Below are 18207 nucleotides of genomic sequence, written 5' to 3'. Positions count from 1 at the left end.
GAACGCTCGGCGAGCATTTCGCCGCGTTTGGTAATATCAGCAGCGCATCGGACGCGCCGCGAGGTGTCGAGTAGTATAGTACAGCGTGTGATCGGACTAAGTCAGTAGCGGCGACGCGCGATTATCGGCCGAGATGTTTGCCGGGCACACGCGACGCATTCGTGAAATTAATACTGCCGCTCAGGCTGTCAAAGGCGTTCCGTTTCACGGCGATTCCGCCTGTGCGAGCAAACAGCGGGTCCCTCGGATCTGTCCGTTTCACACGATATCCTTTGGTAACAGTAACCGGCAAAGTATTCCAGCTATGCGCGAATGTTTGTCCAGATTGTAACAAGTCTGGTCAAACATCTGTGCGGCAAAAAATGCTTAATGTCGTAACGCGCGCGATTCTGCAATCGTTGCGAAAGAATTTTAATGTGAGCGAATGGCGGCGGTGGCGAGCCACGTGGAAACGAAAAATCAATTCGCGGAATAGAAATTCAGCATTTAATTATGTTTACGATCGACGTCGGGCGGGTGCCCGATTAGATTCTATCTCCATTCCGAGGATTGGAATGTTTTGCTTCTTTTAATCAGCGTCCCGCTGATCGGGAATATTTCCATCGACGATTCGCGCCGAGGTTTTATCGATGCTCCGCCGTGGTTCCGGATTATCTAATTTAATCGAATCTGCTTTCGAATCGCTGGGAAACTGTGCACAGAGAAATAACGAACTTTGGTTGTCGCATCCGAAAGGTGGAACCGTGCCCCGTTCCTCGAGCACGAATATCGCAAGTGCGTTCCACGCAATTGTTACACATAGCGTTTCCAGTGCACGCAGTAGCGTTGGCTAATCGTCGCCGATCAAATACCGCTTAGCCACGGCTCGCGTTTCACTACGATAACAGCGTACAGCGCCGACAACTCGATCGCGACAAATTGAACGATGCGGTGTAAACCGTGTCAGGCCAACGATTAGATCGATCGGATCCGATACGAATCGATACCTTCGATCGATCGAACTTATTAAAATGTTGCAATCTGCCCTCGTTCGTTGCAAACGATGCGTACGTTCTGTATCTTGCTGTCGCTCGAACGACCTTAATTCGTTCTCTCGTCGAAGACGAGCGTTCGCAAAACGGATACAGGTTCGAAGCAAATATTATTTTAATTAGAAACTCGGCGCGCGCGTCGCTCCTGCTTCTGTTAATAACGAAGCCCTGTTCTTTCTTGCAGAGTAGAACGAGCACGCGAGACTACAGGACAAGGATGATGAGTTCCATGCAAACACAGCTACCTGGATCCATGCACGATTACCAAGTCGATCCTTACCGGCTTCTGGACGACGACCTTAAAGACGTCTACGACAATATACGAGAGGTCAGTAGGACCCGACGCGAAGCGACGCCTCGCAATTTTTCCCGCAGAAACATCCGTCGAGTTTATCGAATCGACGCGACGCGTTCGACCCGCGTCCGCTTTCTATCGCGCAACGCCTATTTTTCCGCGTAAGGACCAGTTCGGTTACGCGGAAAAATGAGGAAGCCCGAGCCCCGTAAATAGTAGCGTTACGTGCCTTTTATCTGGGCGTACGGTGAACCGTTGGGAAACGTACTTGACGAAAAGGCTCGCTGCGAAAAATATCAGCGCCGGAGGAAAGCCTGGAATCGCGACCGCGACCATATAAAGCCTAGAATTTGCTCTACCCTCTATGTCCTGGGTTATGTCACTTTTTCTACTCGTTGCTACGTTTCTTCCGGGCGTCTGCGTCGAGATTCCTTCGAACGAAGCACCGGCCGAGTAATAATCATAAGATATCGGTATTTCGATGAACATGCCGCCGTACCGGTGCCAGCAGGAAGCGATTCGATCGCGGATTTGCTGCGTTTGCGGCAATCTTGGCGTGCCAAAGTTATTCAATTTTTCATTTCTGTTTCCGACATTCGATTTGGAACATTTGTACGCTGCATTCGGATCTGCGGTCATAATTTCCGACACGCTTGTTCCAACCGAGTATTTTTAATGAAGTTCGCGATTAACCTTGACGAGTGCAGCCGCAAAACACCTCGAGTCAACAATGATCGTCCAGCGAGGCTTTGATCCTTGTAAGCAGGATCTTCGAAAGCTATCATTTATTAGATATCCGAGTCATTATTATAACCTTGAGCGACAATATCTCATGGCATCATACGCATCAAGTACGTTCATTTCCGATTACGTTGCCATCTCTCAATGAGAGAGGCGTACCGGACCTCGTGCTGCAATGTTGTTTATAATTTGCAAATGATCGTTTGCAACAATCTCTAACGAAGGTTGACGACTTGCTGTAACAAACGACCGCGTGCACGATTATAAAAAGTGCTGCAGTCAATGCCAAACGAATACACCGAAAGTTGCAAGTCGGAGAACGTTGAATCTGCAATAAGTCGAACCATTTCCTTCTTCCATAAAGATTCTAGCTACAATGGCGAAGCGACTTGGTCGAATATCAGTATCTATGCACAGCATCGCTCCCGCAATTCAATTCGCTTGTTTCTTTGCAGTCGATTAATCGAAGTCGCTCGCATCTTTCACCGAAGCGACAAGCAACTCGGTGTTTAATCAAATCTAAATATCGCAAGCCACGCGCGCGAATTCAAGGTCCAGCATCTCGGAAGAATCTCCGTGGACCGAAAAATTGAATCATCGCCGAAAAAAGGCTCAAGGATCGTTGTTCCGCCGTCGAATTCGCGCGTCACGGCGAGAAGGACGTTGCGGGGCCGGCTCGTCGGCATCGATTTCCTACCGCCATTTTCGGTGGAAACCGCGAGGATTCGCCTCGAATCGGCAAGTACTTCCGCCAGGGCGTTTCAACAGGAAAAGGTGGACCAGATCCGGAAGGGGAAGAGAGTCGTGGCTCGCTCCCCCGATGGCCAGTGTGTCAGGAACGGGCTCATCGATTTGCATCATCGCCGGCTGTTTCGTCATTGCGCGACGCGAGACTCTCGGTCGCCTGAATTCTTATTCTCTTCAGTTTCTCTTTCTCTCTCTCTCCCCCCTCTCTCTCTCGATGAATTTCTAGCCGACGAGCTGATCGTCGCGCCGCGCGTAATTATAAATATTTATAGTAAGGAATGCCGTTTTCACGACAAGGCGCCCGTGCTCGAGGCGCTTCGCGCGCTAGCGAAAGCAGCCGCTGGCCGGCTGGCTAGCTGGCCGGCTAGCTTCATGGTCCGCATATATGGCCGAGAGTAGAACTTTTACTCGCGAGCAGTTGCCATTGTGTTTGCGTATGCGCGTGCGAGCGCGTTTAGAAAGCACTTTTCTCGTTGCACCATGGAACGCGATAACGCGCTGCTCGTCGTCACGCAATTACGTGGCGGCGCGTCGCGTCGCGGCGGGGATCCGATCGGCAGCCTTGTCTGCACCCTCGGCTGACCCTAGCACTGACAGTGTCCGCGAACTGGCAAGCCGATGGAATTTCTCGGATAGGTACAAGAACCGCGATGATCGGCCCGCGGATCTTTCCGCGTGTTCCCACTTTCCTTCGTCGCCTCGCGAACATTCGTATCGGAGAAAAGCGACCTAGACGATTACTCATCGTGAAAACAACATAATACCGCTATTAGACCTTACATGGTCTTGTACGTGTTCGATCCGAAGAGTCTACACGTGCTGCAAGTACGTAAAGACCCGCGGTCTGGCGATAATATAATAGATACATGATTCTCTAGTTGCGGTAATTAGAGTCCAAGGGCCGAAACTCAAGGCTGGAAACTACATCGTCTATCCGTTAAGAGGCTATAAAGCTCTTGTAGATGTTCGACGGATGATCGAGAATCTTGGCATTTTCCTGAGACAATTCGATTATACGGCAGAGGCTCGGATAATGAACAAAACGAATAATATATTTTGATCTTTTGTTTGCGCTGTACCTATGTTCGCAACTTTTGGAACAAGGTGTACAGTTCTAGTAGTATAGTATAGTGCACCCCTGTAAAAATGTCATTCGAATCCGTAGACTGCAGTCTCGATGCGTTTATCGCAGAAACGAATAGATGCAATTTGAAGGAGTAGGGAAATTACAATGATTGAAGGATACCGCGAGATCTGACTGGAAAGCGTTCGTCTCTCGTTTACGTCTTTGTTCCCGTCGGGGCTGTCGAAGACGACTCGCGTTTGCGTTAAAAGCGAAGTCTTCGAGCGGTCTAACCGCGAAAGAGACCTTTGCGCGCTTTCGTTCGAGCGACGAAAGTCGTAGGAGTAAATGCCATGAAAATTGAACGATCGGTTGTTCTCCGACGACTGCGAACGAAGCAGCGTTCCACAATTAGAAGAAAGTACGGTAGGATCGTGTTTCGGGTACAGCTAATTTCCGACCGGGTGGCCACCAGGGACACCGGTCGTGGAAGCCTCTCTGACGTAAGCTCGTTTTGCGAGTTGCTAATCAGCGTTCCTTTCGACTTTGGCCAAATTCCAGGACGGACTTTCAGCTCGTGTCGCGAATGGAATTCAAAGCGGTCCTTCTGCTATTTTCCTATCGGTGCTTGCAATCCGGCCGTTCGTCACGTATGCGAATCATCATCATCGTCTTATGGCTAGCCGTCGCCTATGCGCGCGACGGTATTAAATCGATTTAGAATAATATATGTAACGTCTGCGTTGAATCGAAATAGAATCGCTGTAATCGCGCCGATTCGATCCGAACGGTACTTTCTGGACGTCGCGTCCCGATGTTGCCGCTAATTTATTGGCTACGATTATATTCGCTTCGGTATATCGTGGCGTTCGTGGCCGGATTTTTCTTTCTTCGCGAAAGAAATTAATTTTCGTAACAGCGGTGGTCCGCGATGATTTTTGTTCGCCGACGCGTGGCGAGGAAACGACGAAGCGCGGCGAACGGAGTAAACGCGAGACAATCGTTTCCCAGGGGAGCATGTAACGAGTTCGATTCACGGGTTACACCGCAACGTTACAGCAGCGTTAATTTTTGTCGGTGGAAGGCGACGATCGGTGTGTCGCGGTTTTCCTAGCAACAATGAGAGCTCTACGTTTCAGCGTCCGGAGTCAAGGTTACGTTTGCCATTGTTTCAGGTACTCGTCAGGAACACGACGCAGAAGGAGCTGCAAACCATAGCGACATACTACTTCGACGGCAAGGGAAAGGCGTTGCGGCCGATGGTGGCAACTCTCATGGCACGAGCTATCAATTACCACAAGGAAAGAAAGTGAGTTGTGAGAGGCACAACTCACGGGATTCTTTCAAGTTCGACCTCCCCCCGTCCCCCGCCCCGGATGAACTTCCTTTGTTTCGCGATTCGGGGGTTGCTGCGGCTAGAGATCGACGGGTCCGTGTTCTCGACGATCTTCTCTTCGCGCGCGTATAATTAATTTCGATCAACGGATTGCGTCAATCGGGCATACGTCGATCGGCAGACGTCGGCTGTTCTGTGCAGATTTTTATGAATTATTCCGCAACGGAGATGAAAACAAGATGCTTCGTCAACAAAAGCGAACAGGACGCCGTTAAAAATTGTTATGTCATGTTTCGAGATAACTTTTAGATTGCTACATATTTTTTTTTTTTTTTTGATAAAACTATTAAAAGCGTAACTGTTGCACAAATAGCAAAATATCGCATAAGTTGCATAAAACAGAAATAGCGTAGGTTGGAAATACTACTTCGGATCTAGAGTCGAAACGGCTTCGAATGCGAAGGGTCAGGAGCTTTTTTCGTTTCGCCAGAAAGTTGAAGAAATGCTCGAGAACAAACGAGCGTTTCACTCTTCCACGATCGTTCGGCGATAAATAAAATAAATTTCCACGGATGGTTCGAAGGACGAGACGGGATAGACCGGATCGCGTGAAGTAACACAAATACCTTTCGTAACGCGCGCCACGCCACACGGGTCACCGGTGACCCACGGAGAAGCGTTTTCTCTAAGGCTTCGTACTTTCACTGGGATGATTTATGGTATCACAAAATGGTTTAGTATTCCCGGCGAACGCGGATTCGCGACCCACGGGGTCACCGGTGACCCACGAAACACGTTTCCTTCGGATTTCTAGTTTGGACGTCGTCGGAGACCGATGCAAGCTCGAAAATTTGACGCATTCGGTGACTTGCAGACACAATATTTCTTGAATATTGTAATATTTCCCAGCGTTTTCACGCTATCTTCGTGCGCAGTAATATGAATTAAGTATGAAAATTTAACAAGGCTGTATTCTTGTGACGTGGAAAACATTTTGAAAACAGTATCGAACAAACGTTGATTTTCATTAGCAAGCTAGAATTGTGTGCAAATACATAGCACGGTAATGCAAATGTTCATGCAGAAATTACGTTTTTATTTTCGAACGGAATCTGAGAAAGCCTCGGAAAGTGCATCGGGAAAAGTCGAAAACTTCATCGAAACACCCTGACAAAACGGAGCGGCGTCGCGACGCGTTTAGAAAGCACCGAAAGAATGCTGTCCGTTTCGAATTCATAAATCGCTTTGAAAGCAATTACCCGTCGTCGTAGGCGAACCGTCGCCGATGAATATGAATGAGATGTTCCGTGAATGAGAACTAGTGTAGAGTACGTTATCGCATTATGCCCGGCGAATTGTAAATAGTGGTATTGTAACTATGGCGCCGCGTTACCAGGCTCGCCGAGGATAGTCTCGTCGATCTTTTCAGTCGGCGATTATGCAAGGTGACAAAATTCCTCGATGAACTTCTCGATCCCTGCTCGACCGCCGGGACCAGCAAACACACGAAACAAAATTCTCGGCGACGCAATCGTCGTTCGATCTCCTCGCTCGTTTTTTCGTGTTGCCTCGCGAAGCCCGTAAAAATCTATAGCGCGGAGTTTCTCTAATTAACGAGAAAACAGAGACGGACAATTACGAACGTCGGTTCGTCGGATCTCAAATATTTGAGGCCCGAGGCAAACAGGCGCCGGTTTCTTGGACCTTTCCTAAATTTGCTCGTTCACGGGCCGGTCGGGATCAGGCGAATTCTCTAATGCTATGTAAAATAATTCCAAATACGGTTCACGCTTAGGTTTTTACGCGGCTGATTTACAACATGCCAAGAGCTATACATACAGATATCGTTGTCGTTCTTTAATTAATTTAACGAGGTGCAAGCAATGTAGCATTTTTGAATTATTCAAATGTTCTCACCGTTTTATCAACACGTAACACCGATATTTCGATAATCGCGTCTCAGCTCTACTTGTTCCAAACCTCTCTGTGAAATTAAAATACGAGCCGGAACGAACGAGGAACAGCGTCGAAGTTTCCGGTTTCGAATACTCAAAATTCGCGTTCGTAATTCGACGAGATCGAATCGAGACTGTCGGCGCGGCAGTCGCGGCGCGTCTAAGCGATCAAATTGCTTCGGCATTGTGGGAACTTTTCGGGTTAATTTGCGATAATTAACGCGTCGATCGAGAGCACGTCGCGCATCGAGAGCAACGGACGCGCCGAACAGCCTGCACCGAACGCTCCTTCGACTCCTCGGAGGCATTGCGGCACGAAATCACGCCCGTTGACTTATATTTACCGGCATTCCTTTCTCTTCTCGCGTAGAACCGGCACGCCGTTCGGTCCGCGCCTCGCTCTAGCCTAGGGGAACGAAACAGCATGCTCGAGGAGGCGACGATCTCTTGCCAACGAATAATAAGACACGGTTCTGTTCCAGCGATCTCTTGGAATCGCAACGGCAGGTGGCGATGATCTCCGAGATGATCCACAACGCGTCGTTGATACACGACGACGTAATCGACCAGCCAGACTTCCGCCGTGGCAAGCCTTCGGTGAACGTTGTCTGGAGCCAAAAGAAGGTGAGCATCCGCTTGTCGTCGAGGTAAACCGATCGCGGAGATGCCTCGGGCGATTTCGATTCCTCTCGGCCGGGATGTATTCGATTAACCATGGTAGAATAAAATTTAGAAGTCGTACCTGCTGCGCGTTTAATGGCCGACGTGAAACAGGTCACAGGCTGTTGAACCGTTTCTTCTTTCTGCTCCGTCATCCTGGCAACACCCGTGCTTCTAGCAAATTAATGCGTTACCGATTCTGCGCCCGCTTTCCGCGTTACTCCACCGCGAAATTAATATTTACGTGGAATTAATATTGGTCGACCGCGATCGTTCGTTCGTTTTCATCGTAATATATTCGAACGAACCGAATTCGATTAGGATGTTCCGGACGCGAAAGCGTTCCAAGGTCATCCGCTGCGATAAATTTGAAGTCTCTACTTCCGGTCTGATTAATTCAATTGCTTCGACTTTGTGGGAATCTTAGCGGTTGATCGACCAGGCATCATCCGTATCTGGAATTTCGCGGGATGCACCGTGAATTTCGATAGATCCCCGATCGATCGATCGGACGTCGCGTTCCGATCGTCGGACCTGGAACTCTCTCTCTCTCTCTCTCTCTCTCTCACTCTCTCTCTCTCTCTCTCTCTCTCTCTCTCTATCTCTCTCACTCTCTCTCTCTCTCTCTCTCTCTGAAATACCGGAGGAGGAAGGAGGCTAATGCGATTCACGTCTGCGCCGTTGTGCCGGCCGTGCACGCTTTCTTGGACTGGAACCGGAAACGGGTCGCCTTCGTTTGGTCCGCGTGCCCGATGCTACGCTCGGCGAGATTTCGAAAAGGAGAATCGCCGCGCCGCGCTGCCTCGCCGTCGGCCAGAGAAAATCAATCGCGCGATTAACGACGCGTTAGAGCGGGCCCGGCCGCGGCGGAGTCGGCTCGAAAGTCGACGGATAATTGGTAAATTAGAGTTGCTCGAAGCCGGAGCCACGGATCGGAGCGCATAACGATCCGTTTTGAAACCCCGGTTTGGCCGCCATGGTCCTTGCCTCCCCTAAGCGTGTTTGCCCGCCGAGTCTCAGCGGATTGGCCAATTCCTGTTTCGTCCGATAGCTTTTGTTTCCGGATCGAAAATTCGCGATTCCAAGCAGATGTTCGCGTTCATCGGCCGCATAGAAACGGAACGGAAAAATAACAATTGCAGCGGCGAATATTCAAGAACGAAGCAACCCCTACTTTAAAACTATTCGAAACGATGCGATATTCTTCAAATTTTTTTTTTTTTATTATTTTGATAAGTACATCTGCAATCTGTTACAAAATAACAATAAGCAAGATAAATATTCTTCAAATGGAGAAGGATCGACGTGAAAAGATTCCGCGAAAATCGCAATTGCCGGTAACTTGCAGAATCTTCCGAGCCAAGCGTGGATATACTTATCAGTCCGCTTAATCATTGGAAAATCCACAGTGGAATCGATTGCCGGGTCGACGAGGACGCGTATTTTTGGTCGAGCACCCGTGATTCACTGTCGGTTCTGAAAAGTGTGACGGCCTTGAGAAACGAATTAACGATTTCCAAAGAAACGGAAAGCCGTCTGCCTGCCACAAAAGTCTCGCGTCGAAGATTCGAAGCATCCACCGGCCTAATCGATTGCGTAACGCGGCCCGTATTAACGGGGCACTAATTGGGGGAATTTTTGCTCGTGTGTGTATTTCAGTTATCGCCCGGTTACATGCAAATAACGAGGTCGTGAACGCGGCGAGATAGAACTCGGACCGGCTCTGGGTCGACGATCGTCCGATCGAATTACGCGCGACGAGAATCGCCTTTGAACTCTGTTAATCGCAACCTGCTCTTCGATCGGCATCGTTTCATCGCGATCGCTGAATCAATTGCGAAACGAGAAAAACGAACTAGGTGCGACCAAGAGTTGTATTATCGCAAATACGTGGTCCGTTGCGCGGATTCGCTACGCATTTTTCCAGCTTAGATTTTTTCCATGAAAATTTCTTATCGCCCGCGTGGAAAATTCACCTCGGGATTAGGCGTTTCGTTTACGAGATGCAAAGCTTAATTCACTGCTTTCTAAAGATTCGCGATTGACACAGGTTATCGTTCTAAATAGCGTTTAAGGTCCGTAAAACGTCGATTTAGCCCGATTAAAATAGAGAAACTGGAAACGACTGCTCGAGTGTCTCGATAGATAATTGGACAAACGTGTGCATTTTTTGCCGCGTCGGACACGTTCTAACGACGAGCTGTAACGACGAGGGTCTAATAAGAATGTCTTTCACGAGCACCGAACAACCGCTATCCATCTCATCGCTCGATACGTAGTCGCTCGCCACGCGTTCAAATCACCGGCACCGATACCAATCGAGTCGCAACGCTACGGTTCCAGTCGCACAAAAACACCTCGTTTCAGACCCTGCTGACTCTATAACTCGCTAACTCTATCTTTAAACGACTTCGAGACGTCGAACGAAGCGATCTCGAAAGGTTCTAACCTAATACCCTCGGACCTCGCGATAATTGCTTCGAATTACAGCGATAATAATTTTAATGGCCCTAAATGGATTAACAGCGAATCCGATAACCGACTGCGTGCACGATCGTCGCGCGTAATCGATCGGAAGATCGCATCTCGCTTAGTTTACGTATTCAACGAATCCCGATCGTGCAACCTGTCGCAATTATTATAATATTACATATTGTATCGTGCAATTTATCGCAAGCCCGCTTTCGATAGATCGTCTCGCGATCGACGTTCACCATTGTACCACGAATTATTCCAAGCAAATAACTAATTGCGATCGATTCTCCGCAGACTATCCACCCTGCGGCCCGGCCGATTCGCGCGCGTCTTGCGAAACTGTCGGTTTCGCAACGCGGACGACACGTTCAACAAACCGTCGCGGTCACGGAAACGACATTTTTTAGGGAAACCCGGTGGCAATGTGCACATCGCCGCGCCGGATGTGAAACTCGAAATTACGAGGCAGTCTCATCTCTCGCGGCATTGTCTCCCGAGATAAATGGCACGGCCCCTCGCGCCGTTTGCGGCGCGACGCGTCGTCGTACGGCCCCTCGCGACGGGGGCCTGTTTGTCCGAGTCGTTAACGAAACCGATCGCTGATTTCGAGAAGCTTCGCTCGCGAGAATTTTGTCACCTTTTGCCAAACGGGAAACGATGCACCGTTAGTTCCGCCGAATCGTTTGCGATGGTTTCGCGCGACGCGAGCTCTACTCCGGAGCATTTCCTGGTCTTAAAGCATCGAAATTAATTGATCAGTCGATTAAATCAATTTTTATTCAATTTCCATTTTGCGCAAAGTCTGGCGCGACGATGCGACGGAAATTCTTAGCAACCGTCGTTAACAGCTGATCGTTTAAAACAGCGACGATTTCATTGAAATGCCTCGCAATTATGAAAGTTCATCGCGAGGAATATTTACATAATGTCGAATCGCGTTTTTCGTCCGAGAACCATGCATTGTTCCACGCGTCTTAGAAAGTTAATAATACAGATTAAGTAATAACGAAATTACTTTCTACGGTCGGGAAGATGGTCGACAAAAGCGCGGCATTCTAGAAAGAGCCGCGAACGATTTATCAGCGAGAAATGCTGCGTTTCAAGGATGAGAAATGGCGGCTCGTCGATGCGATCCGATTAAGCTTGCAAGAAATTACCGCGAACCGAGCACGCCTCTTCTCCCCGCACAATTCGTTCGCGTAATTTATACAAACGGCATGCACAGACGGCGCGTGCGCTCTCGCGCGCTCGTCATTTTATTAATGTTCCATTATTTTCTGAAACTTTCACTCGTTTAACGGCGCCACGCCGTTTGCCTACGTCGAGACTGCGCCGCGTTCGAGACGGAACTTTTCGAACGACGCGATTGAAATTGGCAAACGAAACGCGGCTCGAACGCGAGGGAATTCTTTTCATCGCGAATGTTCGAACGAATATCGTCCGGTTCGAATGAATGAACGGCTGCGCGACGCGCGGCGCACCGTGGAGAAGCGCAAATGGAACGCGCGCCAATGAAGTGGAAAACGAATTGCTCATTACGCATGGAAGAAAAAGCGGCGACTTTGTAGTCCCGGCGACTGCCGTTGATTAGGTATTAGAGGAATTGTTCGCGCGGAGAGGCGAAGCAACGCATCGGGAATATGCGATTCGGTCAGGGTTAGAAATAGCCGGTAGCCTGGCCGGTGTTAAAAGCCATTAAGAAAGTGTGGTTTCAGCGTGTCGCGGCTCCCGTACGGCGAAGCGCCGTGCTCATCGACGCTTTCGTTCGCGGCTCCTGCACACCGGAAAAAACCGCAATCGCGCGACGACTTTGTTTCGCCTCTTTCACCCCTGCTGCCGCCGCCGCCGCAGCCGCAGCCGCTATTATTTGCGCGCACGAGTCTCTCGGTCCAACCCTTATTTGCATTCCGCGACTTTCTAAGAGCGCTGCACGCACGACCGCACTCGTCATAATGAAGATACAAGTGATAACTCCGCGCGCTATCGGTGGCACGGCGCCGATTTAACTTGGTAATTTACCGGGAAATTTCATGCGCCGTACGAGCGATGGTTGCCTCGGACGGTCTGGTTTGCATAAATAATTGCGAAGGTCTATATTATCTCTAATTGAGGAATCAACATAATTCTGTACGTAGGACTCGCCGATCCGTTGGTCTATATATCTACGAGCTCGAGATCTCGCAGACCGATCTCGTCATTTATGGAAATCGTGTACGAAGGAGAAATTTGTTTTTATACAAGCAACGATCTCGTTGACCGTTTCGCTCAAATATATACATCCTTTCCCGATTTATGCACTGTCGCAAAATTATATCCTAATTTTTACCACAATATTGCAGCGACGATTGCAGTCATTATCGAATCAACCACGGATAATTTCATCGGTTCCAAAAATCTGCGCTTCGTCGGATAAAACGATACTGCCGAGCCCACGAAACACGTGCGACCGCCGACGTCTTCTTTCCAAAATGGCGCCGACTCGCGGTGAAAGTTCGAAATACACGGCCGAACGGAGGTTTCGATAAACTTTGCCAACGTTGCTTCCTGACGAAGCGCGGATCGGAACGATCGTTGAATTATCGACGAAAGGATCTCGATCCCCGAGTTTTCCGGCCGGTTCGCCAAGTTTTTCCACGACGCTCCACGATGTTACGCTTTCTGTGTACGCGCGCATTTACCGTAATCGCGGACCGAATTACGCTCCCGCGGCCGTGAAACTTGCAGGATCAACGAAAGAAAGTAGCCACCTCCGCTGGTCAGTCCTGGACGAGCTGCCAGCACCGCGGAATAAAATCGGACGGCTGGGAGATCGTTATCGCAGGCGCATTAATTACGCGTAACCGACTTGCCACGCGGGAATCCCTAGCTAGCATCTGGGGAGAAAAAGCGTACAAACGGAGGAGCGTTCTTGCGATCGGTTCTTCGGTTCCCTTTCGAAAGACGCGAGGTGAAAGGTGTCGCGCGAGGAGATACCTTAACCGTGTATTCGCTTTATCTTGTTTCGTTCGATCGAACTAGCTTGGTAACAGTATTCCTTCGACTGCCACATCGACAACCTCGAAAATTTAACGAGACCGCGGTACGGTAAATTCTCCCCAAACTTAATTCAGCTTGTAAACGAAATTAGACAATTTGGGAAACGGGGACACGATTATTCGAGCCTCGTTGCTCGTTTTCATAGCCGCCGATCGTCGGCGATTGTAAAAAACGAGGCGCGAGGCTCGAACAATCGTATCTTCTCTTCCCCCGAAATTGTCCATTTTTGTTTACAAGCTGAAGGAAAATTAAGGGAGCATTCGCTGCATTCGATTTGGTCGAATTCATATTTGGAAAGTTTAATATCGCATGCCGCGGATTACTTTTTCAACGTTCTTACGTTACGAGCGAATGATATCGTCGGCCGGACACAGGTGAGAGAAAGAGTGCCGAAAGTTCGTGGAACCGTAAAATAAGAAATCGCGCTCGTTTCGCGACAGTGGCAGGGTTCAATCACGATTCTTGTTTCCAGGTGACGATGGCGGGCGACTACATTCTGGCGATAGTGTCGATTATGATATCCAAGCTGCGAAACGACGACGTCACCCTCACTCTCAGTCAGGTAACGTTCTACTTCGGAGTCTCTCTTAGCTTTCGGCGGTGATTCGACGGGCTAGTCTGCATGTTAGACCGAATCACCTGCACGCACACAACCCCGGGCTCCGCGGGAACACTTGTGAAAGAGACTCGAAAGTCCGGAATGAAATTTTTAGTGCGAAAGTTCCCTCCTGGAGGAAACGGCGTTCGAAGCGTAGAGTAATCTTGCTCAACTTCGCCGTTCGAAGAACTTTCTAGCCAATTCATAAACGTTAACGCGGCTAAAAGTCGTCCGTCCGTTGCTCTAAAACAATCGAGATCGATTCTCTCGCAGTCCACGCGCTTTTAATTCGCCGCGGGCTCTCGTTCATTCTTATTCGCGCCGAGGCGTATTTCGCGCCTGGACCGCCGCCGATCGTTGGGCCGATAATCCGTTCCCTTCGATATCGAGTCTCGAGTACCCGAGAAATCTGTACGGGTGCCCCTAAAATCTCTGCAGTCTGTTTCTAGTAAAATTGTGATATCCACGAAGCGTGGTCGAACGCGAATACAGAGAAACGCTTGTTGCGGGATAGCGACCAGGATCTCTAGGCTCCTGACGCGATCCTGACGATAAGTATTGACAAGTCCAGGTGCTTTCCAGGTCGTGACGGACCTGGTGCAGGGCGAATTTATGCAACTCGGGTCCAAGGAAACGGAGAACGAGCGATTCGCGCATTACCTCACGAAAACGTACCGGAAAACGGCCAGTCTGATCGCCAACTCGTTGAAAGCTGTAAGTTCGCCGAGGATCGCGCTGAATTCGACAATGGGATCCCACGATAAACGGACCGATTTTGCGATAGGTGGCCATGTTAGGAGGCGCCGACGATCACCTGGCAGAGTTAGCTTTCCAGTACGGTAGAAACGTCGGTCTGGCGTTTCAATTAGTTGACGATCTGTTGGATTTCGTGTCGTCTTTAGAGGCGATGGGCAAACCGACCGCGGCCGATCTTAAACTCGGCCTTGCGACTGCTCCAGTTCTTTTTGCATGCGAACGGGTAAGCGTCAGAGTCTAGCAATTAAACCCCGCGGCAATTAGCCTCGGAAAACCCAGGGGAAAAATTGGATCGGACGCGCCAACGCGTACGTCTTTAATCGTCCGACGGTGCAACAAAGTTTTTGCTTTTACGAAACGCCTAGCTGTTCTCGACCTTGATCTATTGCTCTTTTAACGCTTTATATGCGGAGACTCGATAATTGGATCTTTAACGATCGAGCCCTCCGCGCGAGCTTTACGCGGATCGAAATAACTCGTTGCTTCGCGACTAAAATGTCTCGAGTATCGATAGATTCGTTGCGAAATCCTATGTCGTGGACGATCGATTTTCCTTGGAAGACGAACGCGTTGGTACGCGCGAACATTTTTTAATGAAAATTAATTCGTTCGAGCAACGAAAGACAAATACTATCAGAGAAAACGTAGAGTTGTAACAGGGTTCTCGCGCCTCTAACGAACTGCGGTAAATTCTCCCTGAATCGACTCGTATCTCCTCCTCCCAAATTGTCCATCTTTGCGTAGAATTTGAGCGTCGACCAGGGAGAATTTACCGTACTCGAAAACAAAGCGGCGCTGGAACACAGATCCGAAAGAAGTCTCTCCATCCCCTAACGATCGATTTAAGGGTTTCTACACAGCGACGATACGTTTGGCTGTTGCAGTATCCGGAGCTGAATGCGATGATCATGCGCCGGTTTCAAGAGTCCGGGGACGTCGAGAAAGCTTTCGATCTCGTGCACAAATCGCAGGGTCTCGATCAGACGAGATTCCTAGCCCGGAAGCATTGCGTGGAGGCGGTGAAGCTCGCGCAGTCGTTAGCCGAAAGCCCGTACCAAAAAGGTCTGCAGGTGGTCTGCGACTTAGTTCTCAATCGTATGAAATAGCGACATGGGAGATCACGATCGTCGTGCGACGGAGAGACGAGCAACGTAGTCGTGAACAGTTAACGTCGACACTGCTGGCCAGCATATTGGCTGGATTGTCATCGAACGAAAGATATACAGTGTACCTTTGATACGACAAGTTGATAGCTAGGGAAAATTGTAAAGAGACCAAGTCGAAGAAGAAGAAGAAGAAGAAAAAGAAGAAGAGGAAAGATCGCGGGTTAAATTTCTAGAATAACCTGGCGTGAGCGCGACACGATCGCAAACGAAATGTGTTCGTTTGGTCGACAAGAGGTAGTCGTTGATCCGTGACTCGCAGGTGTTGCGACCGTTTATTGTTAGACAATATTAACTAGAGGATTGTTCGAGATACGTTTTTGCGACAGAAAGACACCGAGAAATTATTTTTATAAAACATCATGCAGTTATCGCAGAGTTTAGAATTGCAGAGTTTAATTGGATGAGGCGCGCGCGCGCTATGCAAATTTAACCATTGCGAACATCGTCGTCAACGGTTCGTTTCTGGTTCGTTCATGTACATGTGCTCCCTCGTCGCGCGTTCAAATTTTTCAGTGGAACAGCAGGGACGATCGGTCACCGAGTGGTTGGGCTATTATCTTGCAAAGAGAGCCGCACCGTATTCAAGCAAAACACGGAGAAACGAGCGGCGATGCTCGTTGCGCTCGACAGCACACGTATTACCTGATTCTTATGGACATTGTCGATCGTAACTGTAAATAAAATAATGCGTAGAATTAGTCGAAGACTACGTTAGAATTGGTAGCTCTTACCCATTGTTGCGACCTAAAGACTCTCGGTGGCTAACGAATTTTCAAAGAATTCCACGCTTTATCTTTCGTTTGTGGAAACGATCGTCTCGTTTCGAAACGATCGTGTAACAAAATCGGCGATGCTCGGAACACTCGACGAACAACAATCGCAAGAGTACCAATACTAGACGACAGCATGATTGAACGCTTTGATGAAAAACGTGCGAAGAATATCTACCAAAGAAGACATTCACGGTCTTGGTTCTTCCACTCGTATGTCACGAAAATGAATTCTGGCTTGTCGGTTATCATCGAAATTATTTGCGAATCGGCATCGTGTACACGATCGAAACGATTAGTTGTTAATATTATTATAAAATTAACCATACTACTTTTACGCGAAAGTTTCTCGATGATAATGGAATCACCATCTTCCGCAACGCGTTTGTTTCTCTTTTCTATCTCGATGGATGCAAAAAGTGCTCAAAATATTATTTACTACATAACTGAACATATAGGAATAAATGTATAATAACTTATATTTATAACGTGAATTAATGTATATAATTGCTCTGTAAGGTAACAACAATCACTGCTGTAAGATTATTAATAAAAAAAAGAAGCATTAAAAACGTGTAAGTACGGTCAAATGTAGGCGTTAAGTTTAGGGTCAGAATTTGGGACAATAAAGAGAAAGTAAATGAAGCTCTCGATCTCCTGCATAGACACGATATCCTTTTTATTCGTAATATCATCTGGCTTTTCGCATAATCGTACCGGAAATTTCATTGTTTCGAGTATTAGCCGGGAGACGCTTGATATATATATATATATATTTATTTAGGACTCGTTAACTATATAGATATGACACTGAATACCATTTGTCCATAACGTCTCGGAAACGCAGTGTATAATATGTATAATTCTACTGGTATTACGAAAAAATAGCAACGGAATGTTATTTACGTGTAAACAATATGAATATACAACTGTAAATAAGCGATTTTTTGTAAGCACCGTTTAAGTGCGTAAATCTTAGTGTTGATATCTTTTGCATAGATCGATTAGCTTCATTATTACTAAATTGTAAACCATAAGGTTCAATATCTTATTTGTTGTGTTGGGATCACTAAATCCATGTTATGAAAATTATATTATATACTGTCTTTTTAATATAAACGTTATATTGAAGTTTCAAACGTCGATTCATTTTTTTAATATACGTTCAATCGATATCGAAGAAACCAACTACTCCAAAATACACTAAAAAGATATAATTATAGATATCTTTCCCCATACAAATTTTTTAAAATTATACATTTATTAGTCTCTTTCAACATTGCGAAACATAATTAATCGCTCTTGGAATTTAGGTCAACTATTATGTTAATTAATTCTATTTTGCGTCGTTGTAGTTTGGTTTTCTTACATGATATCGATGCGGCAGATTCTCCTGAACAATTCTGCGACCTTGGTTTAATTTTTTATATCCTAATTTTGCCATAATTATTGTTTTAAACAACTCTACTATCCGCACACGTGGACGATGAAAAACGTGGGGAGGAAAAACGAAGCTCCTTTCGGGGTCCGTACAGCGCCAATCAGTGCGGTGGCAAAACGCTCAAACTGTTAGCCAAA

At 47.8% G+C, this 18207-nt stretch overlaps 1 protein-coding gene across 2 annotated transcripts in view; it reads left to right on the top strand.

Annotated features, from left to right (window-relative positions):
- The window catches only part of qless (decaprenyl diphosphate synthase subunit 1 qless), a 47075-nt gene extending 29307 nt beyond the window's left edge, over positions 1–17768 (top strand). The window contains exons 1-8 of one of the 2 annotated variants that reach the window (XM_076520573.1): positions 996–1127; positions 1216–1359; positions 5053–5186; positions 7651–7792; positions 13812–13901; positions 14520–14651; positions 14722–14916; positions 15578–17768. In XM_076520573.1, coding sequence (XP_076376688.1) covers positions 1011–1127; positions 1216–1359; positions 5053–5186; positions 7651–7792; positions 13812–13901; positions 14520–14651; positions 14722–14916; positions 15578–15799 — 1176 coding nt within the window. In that variant the 5' untranslated portion in view covers positions 996–1010 and the 3' untranslated portion in view covers positions 15800–17768. Of the gene's footprint in view, positions 1–995; positions 1128–1215; positions 1360–5052; positions 5187–7650; positions 7793–13811; positions 13902–14519; positions 14652–14721; positions 14917–15577 lie in introns of those variants that run through there. The other variant, XM_033466422.2, reaches the window with a different exon arrangement.
- The last annotated feature ends 439 nt before the right edge of the window (positions 17769–18207 follow it).

The sequence above is a fragment of the Megalopta genalis genome, chromosome 3 (genome assembly GCF_051020955.1).
Source record: "Megalopta genalis isolate 19385.01 chromosome 3, iyMegGena1_principal, whole genome shotgun sequence".
In the NCBI taxonomy this organism is placed as follows: Eukaryota; Metazoa; Arthropoda; class Insecta; order Hymenoptera; family Halictidae; genus Megalopta; species Megalopta genalis.
The sequence above is the reverse complement of the archived record's forward strand: the minus strand, read 5'-3'. Positions and strand labels throughout refer to the sequence as shown.